This window comes from Haplochromis burtoni, unplaced genomic scaffold (genome assembly GCF_018398535.1).
Source record: "Haplochromis burtoni strain Fernald_Lab_line unplaced genomic scaffold, NCSU_Asbu1 Contig_197, whole genome shotgun sequence".
NCBI lineage: Eukaryota > Metazoa > Chordata > Actinopteri > Cichliformes > Cichlidae > Haplochromis > Haplochromis burtoni.
In genome coordinates this window covers 51995-72778 of record NW_024582558.1, presented here as the reverse complement: position 1 = coordinate 72778, position 20784 = coordinate 51995, and the positions used below count along the sequence as shown (strand labels likewise).

Below are 20784 nucleotides of genomic sequence, written 5' to 3'. Positions count from 1 at the left end.
CTGAGCCTTCAAATGGTCATCAGCTGATCTTTATTTACAATCAGTCCTTATCACATGACCAAAGTTCCAGTGTAGTTGAAAGTCACTTTGAATTCAAACTATGTCAAAGTCCACCAGTATTATTTGAGAAAATAAACGTAATACAAATTTTTAAATGCATTTGTATTTTTCTAAAGCATTTTCTAAATATTTTTGCTGAATAAACAATTGTGCTCAGTGCTCACTTATTTAACAGCACACAGTTATTGTCTATGAGGGAAAATAGACATAAAAGCTTTGTGAATAAAGCACAAAGCACTAAAGAAGAATTTAATGTTGAGGTAAAGAAGCCCCTGTGGAGCAGTTTCTGTTTATTGCTATGCATTAAATCCCAATGTCACAGATTTTAAATTTAATTTTGCATCCTTTTCTTGCAAATGTAATTCACTGTAATTTGCCCCGGCCCATGAAAGACTCAATGTAAATTTCTATTAAAAAGAAACAGTAAACTTACTCTTGCGGTTCAGTGGGGTACCAGCGAGATAGCGATATGTGACATTGATGGATCCAGAGAAATTACTCAGGTCTCTGAAGGTGTGGACGTATCGTTCTGAGCTTGAAGGGTGGACTGATGTTTCCCTAAGCTGCCTTTTATCCCCTTCCTGGAGCAAAACATTAAAAAAAAACACATTATGAACTGATGCACACAAAAAAATCTGGAAAAAAAATCGAATTATGCAAATTATTAAAGTTCCCAATTATCAAATAAATAAAGTATTTCACATCTCAGCATCAAATAAGGTGGACATCAGATGTTTCTTTTGACAAGTAAATGAAAAGTAAAAAATTTGTGTCTTGGCACATTATACATATTTAAACATTTCCGCAAAAAACATGGAAAGCCTGTAAAGTTTAAGACTGAAACCATTTCCCATCATTATTGAAGCTCTATGACATGCATTAACATCTATTGATTTTCAGAGTATTCGGTTTAAATTCAGTTCAAGTCAATTTTATGTACAATCGCAACAGCGCCAAATCACAACAAGAGTTGCTTCAAGGTGTTTTTAAAGTGTATAGCTTAGTAGCTAGCAGTACTTTTATCCTGTAATTGAGCTTCTTTATGTGCAAAAATTAAAAGAACAATTTTCCTATTTTCCTAATCAGAAGAAGAAGAACTAGATACATTTTGTGAAGAGCCAGGTTGATGGATAGCTGAGAAAACTAGCTATGTATAGCATGTGTATTAGGGTTTGTGTATATTAGGATACTGCTGATCATTTCAGTACTGGGTAAAACTTTACAAGGCTTCTAAACATACAAAACCACTGAAACAGCCTTAAACTGATGAAAAACATTGCAGTTGACAGTGAAGCCCCTCACACACCCCAAATCTGTGTTTGACCAGGACCATTTGACTATTTTGTGCAGTTCATCCTCAGCAGACATACCCCTGTGTTGTGAAACTTCATATTATATACATTTTTTCAAGTATTCAAATTTAGCTAAGTAGCTTAAAACACTACTTTCTCAAGTGTTGCCTCGGAAAACACATTTCTTTCTTTATATTGATATCAAATCTATTGACATGACACAACTAAACCTCCATTTCAGAAGGTTTGTTTAAACCCCTGCAGGCAGTGAGGAGAAAAAGCCGCCAAACCACCTTAATATTTTAAAGAACAAACACTGATAATATACTGAGATCAACAAGAGTTGCTGGCATCATGAATAAATGATAAATCATAAAGATGATCTCAATGTGTCCACCTCATTAACATTTAAATATGTCTCTCTTACAAAAGAGCAACTGCACATCAAACAGGAAGCACGTCTGGAAATGTGGTCAAGTGTGCATCAAGAAGACATCCAGAAGAAATACAAACATAAAGTGTCTAATGCTCTGTAAAAACACTTCTGCAAATGCGCATACGTAGAACAATTGACTAACCAGCACGTAGCCATCTTCAATGTAAAGGTTCAGGAATAGGAGAAAGGTGATGAGGAAGCCGAGGAAGGGAATAGTGGAGCGTTTCCTCAGACATCTCATCTTGTCCAGGGATTTCCACATCAGCCTCATGCTCTACACAGTATTGCTGAGATCTGCACGAAATAAACATGAGCAAAAACACATCACACAAGACAGAAGTGTATGCTTTGAATTTCATCAGCCACGATTCTGCAGATAATTTGCCTTTAGCAGACTGTTGTGACATTTTAGCAACATAAGACCATCTTTCATGTATTATTATCCCCCACAAGTGTAATGGGTAATGTTTTTTTTAGTGTACACAAATACATTAATATACACTGAGCAGTAAATTTGTTCAGTTCCCGTTCCCCTTTAATCTATTTTTAGGTCTTCAGTGATGAAGGCTCATGCCATTTCTGACAGCACACATTTCAGTGCTTTCTTGGTCAAAGAAAACAATGCTTCTGCCTGCTCTCATCAGCTAGCAAACTCCTTCATAGTGGAATAATGTTTGTAGATTACAGGCCACCATCACTCAAGAGGAGAGGAAAATTCAATTTTCAATCATGTCTCTTTATTTCTGATTTCTGGTCGATAAAAGAAAGAAATTAAAAGACACAAAGGGCAAAAGAAGAGAGAGCAAAATGGGTGAAAGGTTTTTCATAGCTAGTCAGTACATAGGTATTTTCTAAAGCTGCAAAAAAATAAGTACTTTCAATAATCTATTAACTACAATGACATGTTTTTCCTTCCCATCGTAGGTAAAGTCAGTGCAAAATTCAAAAGTACTGAATCTGTAAAAAGGGCAAAAAGTCAAAACATTTTAGAACTGTCACTGCATTTTCTGTTCTGCGTTACTGGTACTACTACTGGTTTTTATCCAAAGGACATCATTGTTGGTTTTGTTCAATTAACCAATCAGATTTAAGGCAGCTTTGGTTGCATGCAGTAAATGGATTGGTTCGTCTATAGCACTCAAAGCACTTTATACAACCTTCCCAAATTCACCTAAAGCAATTTTTTTCTACACCTAAGTGCTTTCTATCTAACAATCACACATCAGAGAGCAACTTGGGGTTCAAATTGCGTGCAGAGTGGAGCAGCCAGGGATCAAACCACCAACCTTCCAATTAGTGGATGACCTGCTCTGTCTCCTGAGCTACAGCCACCCTTAAAGCAGCACATGCGTATAGCATCATACGTTCCTAAACATTAACTAGTGAACTTAAAAAACAAATCTGGATTGGATACACTGGCCCAAAAGCCCCCAAAATCTGCTGAGTTAACAGATTAACCAATGGGTTCCCAGAGTGACGCGTCAGGAACTGAATCATTTTTAATGGTGATGCACAAAACAGTTTCTTCATCCTTTAAAAGCTATAGATACATCTATCTATCAGTCTGTCTTGTTACAATTACTTATTATAACTGCTAGTTATCTACGAAATCTCAGGCTTCGGGTCAAAAACTTATAATTTTATATAAAGACATTTTAGGTTTTATTTTAGTACTATGATGGACTAGGAAATGGTGACCTTGGTTGCCAAGCAAGCACTCACATTCACAATCTTTATTGAATCCTGTAAGCCATTCTCAATGTCTGCTTTTAACTACTATTTTAACTACTATTACTAACAGTGCAAGGACAACAGTGGGATGATGAAGGAAGAGGAGAAGCACAATATAGCACCATTTATAGACCTGTGCAATCAAATGTAATATATATCTAAATATGACTTTTAAGAAGCTTAAGTTATACTTATGTGTTGTTTGTTCCGCACACAATTTCTCCGTTCAACAAATCAGTTTTGTTGTATGAATTGTGGCATTTCTCTATTGCCGACGTTAATAGTACAAGAAATACAGAACACAGTTTGTGTAATGTTGGTACATGGACAATTCAACAAATAAAAGCTACATCAAACACAGCTTTCAGCTAGAACAGAGCCATACACACTAGCTTCAGTCACAACGGGAACAGAAAGCTCTCAAAGCACATGTACAAGTGAAACCTACTGAGGGAGAAAAAGCCTATAAACAGCGGCAGCAGAAGTAACAGTCCACAGACATGATGCAAGTGGTGTCTGTCCTTTTGTTTGCCAGCAATTAGGCATCAGCATTCCCTTTTGTTCCCTTGTTGCAAAGCCCACGAGATGTCTAATAGAATACAAACTACCTCTAAGCTCAGTTCAATGACCACGTACAAATCAATCACCCACACCAAGAGTCAGCTTCACTGGGGTTTTGACTAGTCAATACCTCTTTTTGCACACTTGAAAACTAAATTTAACATATCTGTTCGGCCTGTTCTCTGCAATTTTCACCTCACTGTGGTTCAGCCATAACTGTGTGTGTATATATATACACACACATATATAATATATATATATATATATATATATATATAATATATATATATATATATATATATAATATATATTTAGTATGTAAAACTTTCCAAACCTTATCTGTCAGTGCCAACCAGCTCATTTTACTATTGCCTCTTGTTTGGTGTTATTTATTGGACTGATTGAGGTTTTACTAACTTAAATAACGGGGACCTCAGAAGCATGTGGAAGAACCATACACAGTCAAAACAGCCTGGCACCTCCTCCTCATGCTGCTCACCAGCTCGGTCACACATTGCTGTAGGATGGCATCCCATTTTTCAACCAGCATTTATCGCAAGTCAGCCAATGTGGTTGTGCTGGTCACAGAATAGGCTGGCTGGCATTGACATAGAAGATTTGGCAAGGTTTTAATGGGGGCAACCCACATACTCAAGTCTGCTGCTCAACCCACAAATACATTCTCCTCACAAGTGTGGGATAGTATAGGAAATAGTATAGGAATAGAATAGTATAGGAAAATGGTATAAGATGCCAAAAAAAGCATCGTTATAACAAAGAAATAACTCATCAAACACAAATTTCCTTATTTTTTATATATAAGTTTATATATAAAACACTGATGTTGATGAACACATCTGCATTTGTTGTGAACTGCTAGGTTATGACGTCATTACAGATTAACAAACTGTGCTGTTTGAGCTGCAGCAGCACACCATCCTTCTAGTTAGACCACATCTTGAGATATTATTGAATGAACTGTAATCAGTTCAGTCTGAGTTGTAGGGGGCGATATCTTTTATCACATAAGAAACATTTTGCTAGATATTTCTCTAATATATGCAGTCTGAACACCTGAGTTAATATTTTATCTGCAAAAAGAGGAATTGCAATCTTCATGAACGCTTCATGAACTACTGCAGTACAGATAATATCTGAAAGGAATATGCTAGCTGTCTGAAATGCATCTTGTATAACCGTGCAGAACTATGGTTGATGCAAAACAGCTTGCATATTGTGTGAGGAAGCTGAGTGGAGCACGATGATGAGAAGAATCATTAGGCCGACTCTGGAGAAATCTCAGCTGATGGCTACAAGTACAAGAGTCCTCCTGACGGCACAGCTCAGGTAACTCTCTTTGCTTCTTAGAACCTCCTTAATGAGATATCAGCAGCAGATCTTTCGATATCTGCACAAACATAAGCTGTGTTGGGACGTTTTGCATACAATTAAATCAAATTAAATTCTTTGGACAATCCCGTGTGAACGCTACAATTAGACAACTTTCTATTCCAATGTTGGGGAGGAGTTTATGCCTCTGGATGGAGACTTGAGTGTCTGTCATCAAGTTACAAGACAAAGAAAGGCGCCTCTTATTTCAATAATTCAGTATGGTCTCAGAGCAGGAAGAGGATGAGATCCTCCTCCTGCCACAGGCACAGCTGGGAAACATGCTCACTTCTGCTACCCTAGATTTCACTTCTTTATTTTATTTTATTTTATTTTACACAGCAGAACATCTAAAACAGTGTCACCTCCTTACTCTGAGAATACGCTAGAACATAGACCAGGTATACGCTGGCATGCTGTATGAATTCACCGATAGCTTCCAATAACAAGTGGGTGAGATGTGCGGCTTGTTGTGTTTATTCTTGTGGCATGAATCCAGAGTGGAACTGCAGCAGTGAAATGCACTAAGTGTATTTTAATGGGTGTGTCATCCTGGCAGTCACACAGCCCCTCGGATGTCCTCAGCACCATTTTGGGACACAGTATACTTCCAGCAAGCTGGGGCTGTTAAATATCCATTATGCGCTGTGTGTGAACTGGACCAAATAAACCACAATACCGCCCCTCTGCTTGCTTTTGCCTAGCAGTGCGTTGTGCACTGAAGTCGCATCAACTGCCTGTCCCAAACGCCTTTTGAAAACCGTGCTCTCAATAAGAAGTTAAATCCTGTTACACAGGCATAAAGGGCTCGGTGGCAACAAAACTGTCACAAAAGCCAAGCACTCTGGCCGTAAAGACCTCCCAAATTTGATTTAGGCATTAGGCCACTAAATGCTCAGCGTGATCAAAACTTCTCAAGCCTTGTAATTTTTGTTCAGCATACTTTGCTTTGTATTCTATAACAAGCAGTCTGCAAAAATCCTTTAAGATCGATGCTTCGGTTGCTCCTGGATGAGATAAGATAGAAAATATGCCCCTTCAAAAATCCTCCAAGGAAACTATCACCTGGTTGTATCACACCAGAGCCTTAGGGGTTGGAAATGGCTCTCAGCTGGAAATCTTTCGCCCATCAATCTTTGACGTCACAGCGAGCTTATGAAGCTTATGTTGTTGTGCAGAAAGATGATCACCAGAGGAAGAAAAAATGGTAAACAAAGGGGCTTGGAAAATTATGAGAAGACCTCCAATGTGAACCGGTCACAAAATGAAGATGAAAAATTTATGTTCAACAATCGAGAGCATATAGTGAATCTTGACTGAATGGGAGCATCGATACACTGAAGTTAATGGAGAGTAATATTAAAGGCTTATAGGCTGGAACTGGTTTATTTATTCAATGAGGATAATAATATTAATATTAATATTAATAATAATAATAATAATAATAATAATAATAATAATAATAATAATAATAATCCACAGTCTAAGTAAAAGTTGTAAAATTTACCACAATAAAGAGATAAAAAAAACACATAACAAATAACAGATTCATTATGCAACACTTCTATTAGTTGAAACAATATCATGAAGGGCGAGAATTTTAAAGCGAGCTTTTACATGTTTCGTAAGCGATATCCCTTTTTTCATGTATCTAGACTTAAACTACCTTGACAAGCAATCTCTGCATTCATCCTCAACGTCCTCCACGTTTCTGTGGCAGTGCATACGACATGACTTATTCAGAAATTGTCCCCCATCCTCCACATCCTCTAATGGTGAAATCTGACAGAGGCCAACTGCAAATGGAAACCAAGCAGCTGCCCCGCGCGAAGAAGGCAATTGTGTGGTCCAGCCTGATGTGCAGCTCTAATGCCAAGCTTTCGATATGATGGCAAAAAAAAAAACAGAAAGAAAAAAACTAGAGAAAAAACAACAAAAACAAAAGGCTTTCATGTCTTGCTCCATTTGCAGTGGCTTAATTGGTGCAGAGTGGCAGCAGTCCTGCATGCCAACGATACCACTTTCTTTTTGTCAAGTGCTGTGAAAGGAAAACGAAGAGCTCGGCCGGAGTAAATGAAACAAGGTATAGGACGGTGCAGAGTGGCAGTGACACAAACATGAGTTGAGCTCCACAGTAATTTCACATCCCATCTTCCGGAGGTTGTTTTTTCAAAGTCACTTCCACTGTGGCGATACCACTGCACCTTGGAGGACACGTAGCTTGGTTGAAGCGTAACACCTGCTAACCTGAATTTGAAAATAATTTGAATGGATAGCTTTAAAAAAAAAAAAACATAGTTGGTGTATACTATCAGCTTAATGAATTTATTTTTCTGAATGCAGGCAGCGAACTGGGAAAAGGCCGAATAATGAAGAAGAGATTTGAAAATAAAATGTTCTCCTCTGGGAATCTCAGGTACACACAGCAGCAAGCCCCTCCACGTGCTATTCAAAAATCAAAATAACCTCTTAACAAACACATTTCTTGCCAGCTTGAATCAACTTTCAACATTCAATTTAGGCCACGTTTTTAGAAGAGTGAAGAAGCATTTCTGTAATGGGAAAACCTAAATGGGAAACTTATTGTGAATAAGAAAAGGGGAACAGATTAATAAAATGGGCAGCAGAAAGCAATTCTCCCACATTTCATCTTGTTATCTGTTTTACATTATTTCCCCTGGGTATCCTGCACCTTGCAGATATACAGCTCTGCACAAATAATCAATTAAGCCGGGAGATTTGCAGGTATTCAGCAGTTGCTTTGTGTCAGGCCTTCAGCCACTTTCAATGGATTTTTGTTCTCGATAAAAAGCCGAGAGTAACAGAGGCTTTTGTTGATAACAAAATTGTGGCATGCAGTGGAATAATAAATCTGTTTATTATGAAATGAGTCCTTTCTTAATCTAACTGGTGAAACAGTTTACCAATTACGGCATTCTCGCAGCATGCCAGAGAAAGGAATCTGTCATCTACAAAGTCCACAGACCCTTGTCAGAGAGCCACGGCTGTTAGGGAAACACAGAAATGATCTTAATTATCGAGATGCACAATGTAATTCCAACAAACCCTGCGTATCACAACAGCCAATCACGTTTGACAACCTGTCATCTCCACAAAGGTATTCTTCCAAAGGGAGAATACTCCTATATTCCCTCTGTAAACTGCCAAGCAGATTTCTGATCATAAAACCGAGTCAGACGGTTCGCTTTGCCAGGCTGCTATGCCAAGGATCCAAACAGATGTAACATCCCAGCACAGAGGCAGCACTACCCTCCCCCCATTGTCTCCCTGTGCTGGGCCTGTCACTGCTGTCAGCAGCCTGAGCTCACTCACTCTAATGGGGGGGGGTTGAGTATTGCGGTGGCAGCAGAGGGGAGAGTGAGTGCTGAATGTGATGCATTCCCCGTGGACATACTGTCCAAGTGTGCCACCCTCCCCCACCACCACCGACTGCCACTGCTACCACCGCCGTGGCCCTCGTGGGAGAAACATGCAGACCAGTGACAATGGCACTTCCAGCTGTTCCCTCATAAGGAGCTGGTGTGCAAGACAAGCCATGACGCTTTAAAAACCCCAAATGGTCTCAGCTCGTCATCCTGTCAGGTGCTCTGACACTAGAATATTTCCAGCCTCCACCAAGACCCCCACCAGCCCTCGCACACCCACCCTCGTGTTCTTGCCTCTGTAAGCTCACACAGTGAGAGGCCAGTCCATTGTTCTAGATCCAGTATGTGTTGGAGACGCCAGTAAAGGCTTTCAATTCATCAGCACTGGCACAGGTGGCGCAAGCTACTCGAATACATTCTCATGAAATGTTAAGCATGCGCATCCCATTGATGCTAGCTTCAGAGCAATCAAGCATCAAAACAGTCGGAACAAACAGCTCTGGCACTCGCTCTGCCGCGGTACAACTGTGCAGATTATTCATGGTCCGTAACTGAAATGTGATTGTGCAGAGCCTCATCAGATCGGTCCATATATATTTTGTTTAAATTATTTATTTTACTGGATGGAGAAGAGGCGTCTCATAATTTTATAGCTTTCAATCCACTTGTGCCATCTCTGTGCAGCCAACCCTTAACTTTAGCAGCACTGTGAAAGGGAGACTGCATTTATCACGAAACACAAACTGAGTGCAATCAAGGAGCGTAATGTGCTGATAAGGTGGCAACATACACACGCTTCATGACATAGACGCACTCACACTCTACAGTGATACACAGAGATTTATGATGTATGGCTCCTACTGAAGCTACGTTAAACAGCGTATATTTGAAGTATATTCTGGATGCAAGGTTAGAGGGAATTTTGAAAAGCTTTTTATGGTTCCAGAGGCAGTGAACATAAAGAGGACAGTGAAGTGTGAGAAATAATTTGGTCTCTCCTAGGCCCTTCTAACCACTTAGCACTTTGACCTAGATTAGCACTCTGTCAGAGGTGCACTTGGGAGGCATGGCAATGGAGGACTGCGATAGTGTCTGCTTATTTCCACAAGAAAACACTCTTGACATATGTTCACTCCCTGAACACATGCAGACGCTTGCATACTGGTTTTATTTTTGATATCAAGTATTACGTAGTATCTCTATCTGTAACACAAGATGATTAGTATTTGGATACTGTGAATTTCTCTCCAGGGCAAAGATATTCAATTAGTTCTTTGTTATACCGCAATCCACTAATGGACCGTGCGGCATCTCGACTTCAAACTCCACATCTATCCTCTGTGCCTGACGTCATGTGTCATAAACATATGCTGCTGCTCCCCTGAGGCCATTTTCTACATTAAAAACACAGTCCCATGTGAATTAGCCGACAGCATCCTGTCATCGTGTCTAGTCTTAAAAACAAAAAAAAACTGGACTGTGCCAAGGGCAAGACGAAGAATGGAAAACAATAGAGGGAAAACGGCCATTTAAAAAAAAGTACCAGGAAGAAACCCCCTCTCCCGTTCCTCCCCTCTCTCTGTCTCCATTTGGGAGACAGCAAAAAGGAGACTTGGCTCTGCCTTAAAAGCACTTAAAAAACCAAGGTCACCTCCTGGTCAAATCTGTGAAATGAGAAAATAGCTGAAGGGGCAATAGGCCAGCAGCAGATAACATGAGAATGCACTATCTTTCCCCTACACATTTAGTGCAGTGGAGGATGAGGCACTGGCAGACTTTTCAAAACAAAAGAGGTTGAAATAAGGACTGGAGACACAATAAGATGGCCCACTTTCACCAAGTATGACAGTGCATACATTGAAGTGCTCTTAGAGAATGAGGCTTTTGGTCAAGCAGATAGTGGAGAGCCAAAGAGCTGAATGTGAGCTCACACAACTGGGTTTTTGCATTTAATCACTCAGGTAAATTTAAAGCCACATCCTTGTCCTTCAATTTAAGTCAGGAGCTGTTGTTACCATTAAGGAAATGAATCCTAGAACTCAACTGAAATTCTCAGAGTCACATAGAGTGAACATCCACTCTCTCCCTAAGGTGCAAATTGGAGTAGTAAAACCTGAATTGATGTTATCAGGTGTTTGGAAATGGGCCATTGATGCTGAATTATCTCTTGACATTGGGGGCTCATGAACTTCTGTGAAATATATACCAACAAAATTATGCCTATTTAAGTACAGGGCTTGCAGCTGTGACTCATAAAATGTGCCCATAACATATAAGCCCTGTTTGCACAAAACAGCAGCATCACCTGGAGTCCCACAGTGATTTGTAATAGCTGCAGATGGACGTCACTGCTTTAATCAATGTGTGACTCAGTAGTGTCTATTGTGTGTAAAGCAATATCACCTCACTCTGATGAAACCAAAACATATGAAAGACTGCACTGAGACACGCTTAAAAGAAGCGGAGGATTCTTCAGTGTCGTTGGGGACACTTCTGCTGTGCAGTGGTGCAATTTTTCTATTTCTTTTGTTTTTTATGTGACTTCCGTTGTGTTTTGTGTGCTTTTGTGTTCTGGTGTTTTCCTAAGCTATACGTTTGACCTTTAAGGGCCACCGTAAATATCAGCCATATATCATTTAACAGAAGTCATCTAATACTGGTCTTATCTTGTGCTTGCACAGTCAGACTCTTAGGGTTCTTCTTTTCTACTGTACTTACACTTTGTACACTCACTCCATAACGCAGCATCAAAGCTAGAGAATTAGATATATTTATAATTAGCCGATGACAAACAGCTAAACAGAGGAAGTGGCGCAGAATGTCATTTTAAGTGATAACTGTTTGCTAAACTATTAGCCGCAGCAACTGTATGGGCAATATTAGCTCTTCCTTTTCAGCTTGTGTAGCATCCAAAAAGTGCTTATTGCGACCTTGACTTACAAGATGACCCCCAGGTTGTACTAGTCATGTTTAATTAAGGCTGCAGTGTTCCAGCATCTTCCTCATTGTTAACTGATGTTCTGTTGAGCAACTGCGGGATTAGCTAGCGAGTAATAAATCATGGCAAATCTCTGTGATCAACACAGCTTTAAAGGTGATGGGAACTTGTTCATTTTTAATGAGCATACAGATACATTTGAAGCAGCTAACATCATTTGGAGTGAAAGCAGTTTGATGTAAAAAATCAACATTTTAATAAAATCTTTAATAGCTCTTCAGTTGATAACACTGTTATTGTCACAATGAGTAAATTGCATCTTGTGTGGATTGTGGAAGCAAAATATCACCCCTTACAGTGGGCTGACGCAACGGTTTTTATCAAGGAATGAATCAAGAAATCTGTAATCTTTAAAGATTTATAACTTCAAAAGCAATCTCCACAGTCCTGCAAATCACAAATTCTTTCCTCCTGAAAGCAAGAGAATGAAAAACCAGCAGAAAGTGAGATGAACAGCACATTACCTGAGCAGAGAAGCACATGTTTCCTGCCAGCCTCACCAGTCTTGAATAACAGAGTTCTCCTGGAGGCAGCTCTCTGTTGATCAATTGACTACCTATCCCAGTGCTAGACTGATGGGAGAATATCCCATATCCCTGCATCCTCTGAATTCTCCCAAGTCTCCATCATGAATATTTGATGAGGGATGTGTGTGCCAATCACTAAAAGACGTTTATCTCCAATACCCATGACTGGGCAGCCCTTGCTGAGCTTCTCTGCTGGTAATCAAAAACAAACGTTTCATGGATGAAAAAAGGGCCTTTTCACGAGAATCAGCGATACTGCTATAATATATGCATGGAAGACTGAGAATGCATTAGGATTCAAACTTGATACAAAGATGAGACATATTAATTTTTAAATGTTAGATTCATATTTTTCTCTACCAAGGAAATGTAAAAGTGAGACGTATATTATTGTACAGCTAACCCGCCTGTGTTTGCTGTCTGGCTTCCCACGAGTCTTCAGGAGCACATGTAGTCTATTAATTAGCAATTCTTGGACTTGTGTCTGTACTCATTCAACCTCAACGACCCTGTTTGTGCTACAGCAACATTGCAGAATGTTCAGCAAATTCCTGCAGTCATTCCTCAGACCTTTTGTTTCCCATCATTTTATAACCTTGGTTATGCAAAACACTGGCATTTCTGCTGAGAGAAATGAGCTTACAGGCCCTCATAAAACCTGATACAGATTCTGTAGGCCTTTAACGATCCTTATATAGAGCACCTTTCACCACTATTCTGACGCAGCTCTTCCGATCTACAAAGAGTGAGAGTGGAAAACTGTGAAATAATATGGAAAAATGTTACATTTCCCCTGCCAGATTTAGTTTCTCTTGAAATCTGAAAAAGCATGGTCATCGTCGAGCCACTCTTATTAATTTCTATCATTTGACTTCAAATGCATCAAAGCCTCTAAGGGGGTGAGGAAAGAAACCCGAAGTCCTGTGTGATTCAACATAATGATGATTATTTGACTGCATCCCTTGTTACACACTAACACAAAAGCTTTTTGTCAGTCATATATGAAACTATAGTGGCAGTTTATGGCTATAATCAGATCGAAGTAAACGAGGCACCGAACCAACTGTAACACAATTACACTTTAATTAATGAGTTTTACTGTTCAGTGACATTTATGCAAAGCACTAAACATTGATGTCTCCAGAAAGAAGACACTGGCACATTTTCTAGCTCTGATTCCTTTCGTTTTTCAACTCAGGTTGAAGGCCATCCTGTCAGTTAAAAGAGCATTTAAAATTCTCAGTGCAGTTGTTTGTATGATTGTATTACAATCATACAAACAGGGCTCTAATCCACCACCTCCCTAGGGTGTTTCTGTGTGCTGTTTGCATGTTCTATCCATGTGTGAGTGGGTACTCTGGCTTCCTCCCACAGTCCAAAGACATGCAGTGAGTGGGCTTAGGTTAATTGGTGATTCTGAATGGCCCTGCAGTGAGTGCCAATGGTTCTCTGTCTGTCTGTTAGCTCTGTGACAGACTGGGGACCTGTCCGGGATGTATCCTGCTTTTGCCCTATAGTAGCGGGGATAGGCTCCAGCCCCACTGCAACCCTGAATTGGAGAATGGATGGATGGTGACATGCATGTGAGCATGTTAATTCATACAATTTACAGAGAGTATTATTAAATGACCTTTTCCCACCAACGAGCCTTCACCGAGCCTGCTGAGGTCAAGCATCTATGATATAAATGTGCATTATGGTTCTGACAAATTGTGCCTCTTGTTTATGAATGTGGAGCCAATGGGAGTGTTTTTTTAAACAGCAGTTGTCTACAATTACTCTTGTGGAGGATCTGTTTCTGTCATTTTGAGATGCTGACAAAGGATGCCCTTTACCTTTGAAGTACTTCATCTTGCCTCAGGTAAAAGTGTCCATAACTTGGCAAAAAGGAAAACTTTTTGTTTGGTTCCTTGCCTCGGGCAGGTTTTCAAACCAAGTGGGCTCCTCTGATGTTGAAATATACACATTGCACATACAAAATAGTATGTCAAAGAGAGAGAGAGAGGCACAGAAACAACCCCGCTCATATCATGAAAGTGCAACTCCTACTCTATCAAGAAAGGATGCCGCACATTTCCTCCTGCCTTTTGAAAAAGCAAATCAGAATCCACTAAAAGCTTGTCTGTCTGCATTATTAATGCCTGTATAGTGAAAGAACTATCCAAGAATATGCCTTGAATCCAAATCTTTTTTGGGCTTCATGCGAAACAAAAACCAAACATTTTGACCATTTTGAGTCTAAAATTCACAAATGTTTACAACGTACACAATTGTATTCTAAATAATAATGAGTTAAAATCACATCAGGCCTGATAAAATTATCACAAATAAAGGCTTAAGCACATTAACTGCAACCTTTTTACAGAAGGGGAGAGTCGTGTTTCCAGCACAAATATATTCTACAGACTGCCATTCTCGTTCACCTCCAGAGCAGAGGCTCTAGTGGTTTATTATTCAACATAAGTCTGCACACCAGCCCAGCTCCACCTTTGGCTCATTTCTGAACAATTTTCAAGCTTCCTGTAAAATGAATATGCATTGCCTTTGCTGTGAATCCATTTGCAAGACAGAATGATAATGAGGAGAAAGTGCTTTCAAAAAACCCAATTAATCTCATGTAAAACGGCTGCTCAATGCTTCTAATGAGATGCCATTTTAATAAGCGGGTATGTTGTACAACAAAGCCATTTGGTAAACATTATTGTTTATTTGTTTGATGACATGCATGCAATGGAACGAATTGGATTTTGGGAAAAATAAAACACTTATCAATGTCTGACTTGAAGAAAATGTGCCTTTTGACTTGGATTGTGTAGCTTACAATTCACAGAGGTTATTGTTACTTGAGTAGAAATGCACACTTGTATGTAAAGTTTTCTTTTTTTCAGTTTATGCAGAGACGGATTTAACATTTAACATTTATTGAAAATAACCTTGAGCGCTGTGCATCTCAAGTATATGCTGTGAATATTATATTGGCTCCAGAAATTCAAGTTTGTCTCCATAGGAGGAAACAGCTTTAGAACTGACACGAGTTTAGACAGAAAATATTTATGGGAACCTCATAAACACGAGCTCAGAGAAGTTGCAACCTAATTTCTTTTTTATTGCACCATGAAATACACCTTTCAAATGCTGCCGTGTGGACAAGCTGAAAGGAGAAGGCGGCTGGACTAAAACTGTTGAGAGATGGATCAAATTTGAGGGCTAATCGGTAGCTTGTAAACAATGCTGCTTTCAGAAGAAAACAAATCTACTTGTTATTGACTCAAAGGCTGCTGACTCCATCTCTGCCTGGTTGAATGTGTTTACTTATTCATCAAGGTGGAGAGGGCCAACCACTTTCTCAAACTCTGGGTCCCCGCAGTTATCCTTTTCCTGCTGTCCAACAAGAGGGACAGACCCGATTAAATATGCATGGAGACCAGTGAGTTCGCCTTAAAGTTCTCAAAGCTTTATTCTTCCCACCTCAAATATTCATGACCTCTACTCTGTTGCTGTGTGGTCTGTATATGCATTTGTGCAAAGGCACTGCATCCTCACCTGCCCTCACAGAAAGAAAAGAACATAAAGGGTGCAGATTTGAATAGCTGTGGGAGGTGTTCTTGCATCATCTTAGAAAAGTGTCACATACCTCTCATTCACTGGGTGGTTCAGTACCGCATGTTATACTACAGTATCTGACTTGTACTCTTTCCAGATTGCTTGGTATTCAGGGAGACACTCACTAAATGAGAGATAATAAGAGTGTACTGGGCGATCTGTGCAGTTGGACTGCTCCGGTATTTTACCGTGTATCTATTACAGGGTGGAGAGAGGTCTTCAGGGGTTGCCTAGTAGCAGGGGTGTCGAACATATGGCCCGGGGCGGCTCAGTAGATGGCTTTGAAAATTGTGAAAAGGAAGTAAAAATGTGAAAATTGTGAAGAAGAAGTATGGAGTAAGGTGTAAATGTGAACTCTTCACTGCATTTTGTGCTGAAGAAATGATCAAGTCATGAGAGTCCAAACTGATGGGTCAGAGTTTTGAATTGTTGTTGTTTTTACAGCCTTCTTACTCACTAAGAAATCCTCCCCAGCCTGCCATGCTACACCAAAATAAATACTAGAAACACAATCACAAAACAGGAAAATAGGTGGGTAATTTATTATTTCATTCTTTTTGTTTTAGAGATGAGCTCATGGATGGAGGTTAGGTAAACAGGCTGTGGCCTATAGAACTTTCAAGAATTAAAGTGATACCTGTATCTTGTGATTTAAAAATTTTCAATCTTAGTTCTAATTTTGTTTCTTTCTGACACACAAAACATAAACAGATTTCCTTAACGTTTGCTTTATGCAGCTATTTATGAGTTCTTTCTAGATAATATTACAACACAGTTTAAAGTTGTGGATAACTTGTGTACACTTTGTGTAACTGCATGGATCAGTTGCCAACAGGGAAGCTGCTGATACCCTCTGCTAGACAAACTATGCACCATAACTCATGACATAGTTGAAGGGTGTTTTTTCTCTCGTCTTGTTTCTTTACTTAAATTTTTTTTAGCCTGTTATTAATACATCGAGAAATAGCTAATACTGGCAGATCAGTTGAGCAGGCAGGTGGCCTGACAATTAGTATCAGTTGAACCTCCGTTTTTTCAGATACTATCATCACACAAATTTCCATTTTTTCTACATCACACATTTTGGTGTTAGCAAGTGGAAAGTCATCTGTTATGCTGATAAATCACTGGATCCCATTTACTTGCTAATGCTAGCTCTGTTTTCATACAAAGCGCAGAACGTAACTGATCACCGAGCAGTGAAAGCAGAGCCAAAGGCAGCTTGCCTGGGACGCTGGTCTACCATCAGTTTACTCCAAGTTTAACGACAATGTGAATTCGCAAACCACCAGAAAAAAGCTGCTGGTTGGTCAGCTCGCCTAGTTCAAGTCATCATTAATGGGACACGGTCGCACAACCAAGCACAGCTTTCAGTGACAACAGCTAAACTGCTTTACTTTGAAATGTTTAACTAATGTGTTTTTAGATTTGACTTTGCCCTGATAGAACACAACTGCAGCATTGTATATTAAACCAGTGGGTCTCAAACAGTATGTCATGAAACAAGCAGGATATTTTGAAGAAGTCAGTGTGCATTCTGCCAATGAAATTTCAGTTTCAAATATCACAAAGACAGTTTGTCCATTATTAAAAAATGAAAGAAAGTTATATGGTGATACTTCCAGTTTGGATTCGGGAGACAGACACTATCTCTACTTTTAAGATTAGGCTTTAAACTTTCCTTTTTGCTAAAGCATATAGTTAGGGCTGGATCAGGTGACCCTGAATCCTCCCTTAGTTATGCTGCAATAGACGTAGGCTGCTGGGAGATTTCCATGATGCATTGAGTGTTTCTTCTTCAGTCACCTTTCTCACTTACTATGTGTTAATAGACCTCTCTACACTGAATCATATCTGTTATTAACCTCTGTCTCTCTTCCACAGCATGTCTTCTATCCTGTCTTCCTTCTCTCACCCCAACCGGTCACGGCAGATGGCCGCCCCTGCCTGAGCCGGGTTCTTCCTGTTAAAAGGGAGTTTTTCCTTCCCACTGTCGCCAAAGTGCTTGCTCATAAGGGGTCATATGATTGTTGGGTTTTTCTCTGCATGTATTAGTGGTGGAGGTGTGGTCCCTGGCTGAGCTGCAGGGGAGGGGTGGTGCAGTTAACTCAAGGGGCGGTGCCAGGGGCACAAAATCAAACTGATGACGTTTCTCCCTTATATAGTGAAGCTGGAGCCCAGAGAAGAGACAGCGTGTGTGCTGGAGGCCAGCTGAAAAGCTGAAGCAGGTGCTGAGCTGAAGAACAGCAACAACAGTATCGTCACCAATAAAATTGACAGAATTAACATGAAACAGTGTGTCAGATCGTGGTCCTTGCTACAATATTATTGTAGGATCTACCTTACAATATAAAGCACCTTGAGGCGACTGTTGTTGTGATTAGGCATTGTATAAATAAAACTGAACTTGTGGAAAATTCCCTCTTGTTAAATTCATTTACTTTAATAAGGGGGCCCAAAGAGAATGCTTGCATATAGGGTCCAGATTTCTGGAGACCCCTGTGGTAGTCAACTGCTGAGTTACTTTTACATCTGAAATGGGACACTATGTATAAAAATGGCTGTAAATTCTTTAAAAGTTATTCCAATACATTTCTTAAACCACTGAATTAAATCTGCAATTGTGCACTCCAGATTGTTTTATTTGTTTTATCTGAAATCCACTGTGGTGACGTATAGAGGTAAAATAAAAAAAATATGTGACAGTCTTAACCCTAAGCAGAGGAGTTTTACCTCGCCTTGACAAATACCATCAGTTTCCACCATCTCCAAGCATGTATAGGATGTACAAGTCACCATAGAACAATATCACACAAATGTAACAAACCTTACTTTAAAGAAAGGTTTATACGTTTGGAAGCAGCAGACGGTCAACCTAACCCTATAAAAGCAGACTTGGACACAAACCTGTTGCCGCTCACTCGTCCATCCTCTTTTTTTCTGTTTGTTCACTTGTCTCAAAGGTATCAGAGGGATACTCAATGATCCTTCCTCAAACCGCAGCCTCCGGCCAAGCTCGCTGCTTCATTATTAACAAATATTTTTCACTCGCACTTGGGATTAGGGGTCTTTGCTAGTGAATCCAGAATTATTTTTACAATGTAAGTCGTGGATAGAGAAGACCTTTGTGAATTAGGAGACCAAAGGGCTCTTAAGATTCTAAAGGTTTTTAAAAAGCACTGAAACAAGCAAAATGGCATGTACTGGACATCAAACACACCAGTGTTTCAAGGCTAACAGTGGTCTTGCAATCACAGAGAATAGAAATTCTTTTAATTTTGAAGTAATCATTTCCTTCGTTTTCCTTCTTCCGCTGACAGTCACAGAAATAGTAATTTATTTTTGGTCCTTTTCCATCATTGTGATATATTCATATGTGGGTTTAAGCAAGTCGAAGCATACCAGTCCAGCTAATAAGCCATCAAAGAGAGTCTAAAAATACCCAGTAAGCCTCTTCTCTGTGCTCCATTCATATCTTAAAAAGAAACGTGACAAATAGCAGTCAGATCTGACTGTAACAGCTTTAGGTAGCTTCCGCTGTGACAGTATATATTAACCTACACTGGAATCACTGTATTCACTTTGTGACCACTTCACTCCGCATAGCCATCAGGAGAAAAGTGCAGTCTTGTTTTTAGGGTCCTAATGCTGCTGGGCTCGGATAACTGCGAAATATATAACTTTTAACAAGTGCAGTGATGCTAAATGTAGAAGGCGTGTCATTGAGTATCCTTTCACATTTCATCCCCCTGCAGTGGTGCCTTGAGACTTATTTTCTCACCTTTTTATTCTCGTCTCGAGTTTGTGGATGCATGGGCGATTATTGCCTTGTGTTCAGGAAGAGTGAGAATGGCTGCTGAGCCATGGACTGCTCTGTGTTTCATTTGTGTCTCACCGGCTGTGAAATATACCCATAACGAACAATTTGTGCGACAACAAAGCTCAGAGAAGGCCGCTGCTATATTTATGACATCCTAGCAAAAATGTGCACGCAGTATTAAGGATGAAAAAAAAAAAGGCTAACAATTGGAAATGTGTGGTAAACACTGTTCTTTACCGTTTCAGATGACCACTGCCAGAGCTTAAATGAGGTTTACTTTAGTTGTCTAAAAGCCATTTTCATTATTATGCCCCACTTATCAAACTGGGACAGAGTATCTCCCTCACACTGTACAGTCACCCCTCCTGTGAAATCATAAAGCAGAAAATCACCATCCATCTGACATTTTTCACTTGGGAAATGGTGGCAATAACTCCTGACTGAGTTGGCATTTGGAAGTTGGACGTTTGTGCCTCAGGGACAGGACAGGAGGAGTGGGTTGAGAGTCGAGTGGGAGCAGAGAACAAGTTTTTTTCTGTTGTGGAGAGGATCCGCTTTATCAGTCACAGCTGCTGTAGGGCTGGCCCTGGTGGGGACAGACTTTGGTAAAACCCCCTACATTTCACTCCACACACTCCACAGTGGGGAGTCTCTCAAAACAGAAGACAATAATATGCATGGTGGGCTCTTCATGAAGGAAATAGCACGCCATATGGGAGGCAGAGCATGCAAAATATTGAAACATTGCTGTAGACACAGTTGTCTGATGGTGCTGATAGCTTTCTTTCCTGAGCCTGACAGCTTTAAAGCAAGGACTTCACACATTAATTCGCATACACACACAACTGTGTAGTGACCCAAAGCAGGCTGTGGATGTGTGGCCATCAGACTTTTTATTCACTTCTCTGAATATACACTACATACACACGAGACTGTGCACTTTTATAAAACTGCCCTCCTACACACACACACATGCACGCA

General features: G+C 39.9%; 1 protein-coding gene across 1 annotated transcript in view; it reads right to left on the bottom strand.

Annotated features, from left to right (window-relative positions):
• mgat4c (mgat4 family member C) overlaps window positions 1–20784 on the bottom strand; it is a gene marked incomplete at its 5' end in the record, with an annotated part of 74645 nt that overhangs the window by 5551 nt on the left and 48310 nt on the right. Inside the window, 2 exon segments of the mRNA XM_042226098.1 lie at window positions 494–641; window positions 1931–2082. Of these exon segments, the coding sequence (XP_042082032.1) occupies window positions 494–641; window positions 1931–2059 (277 nt within the window).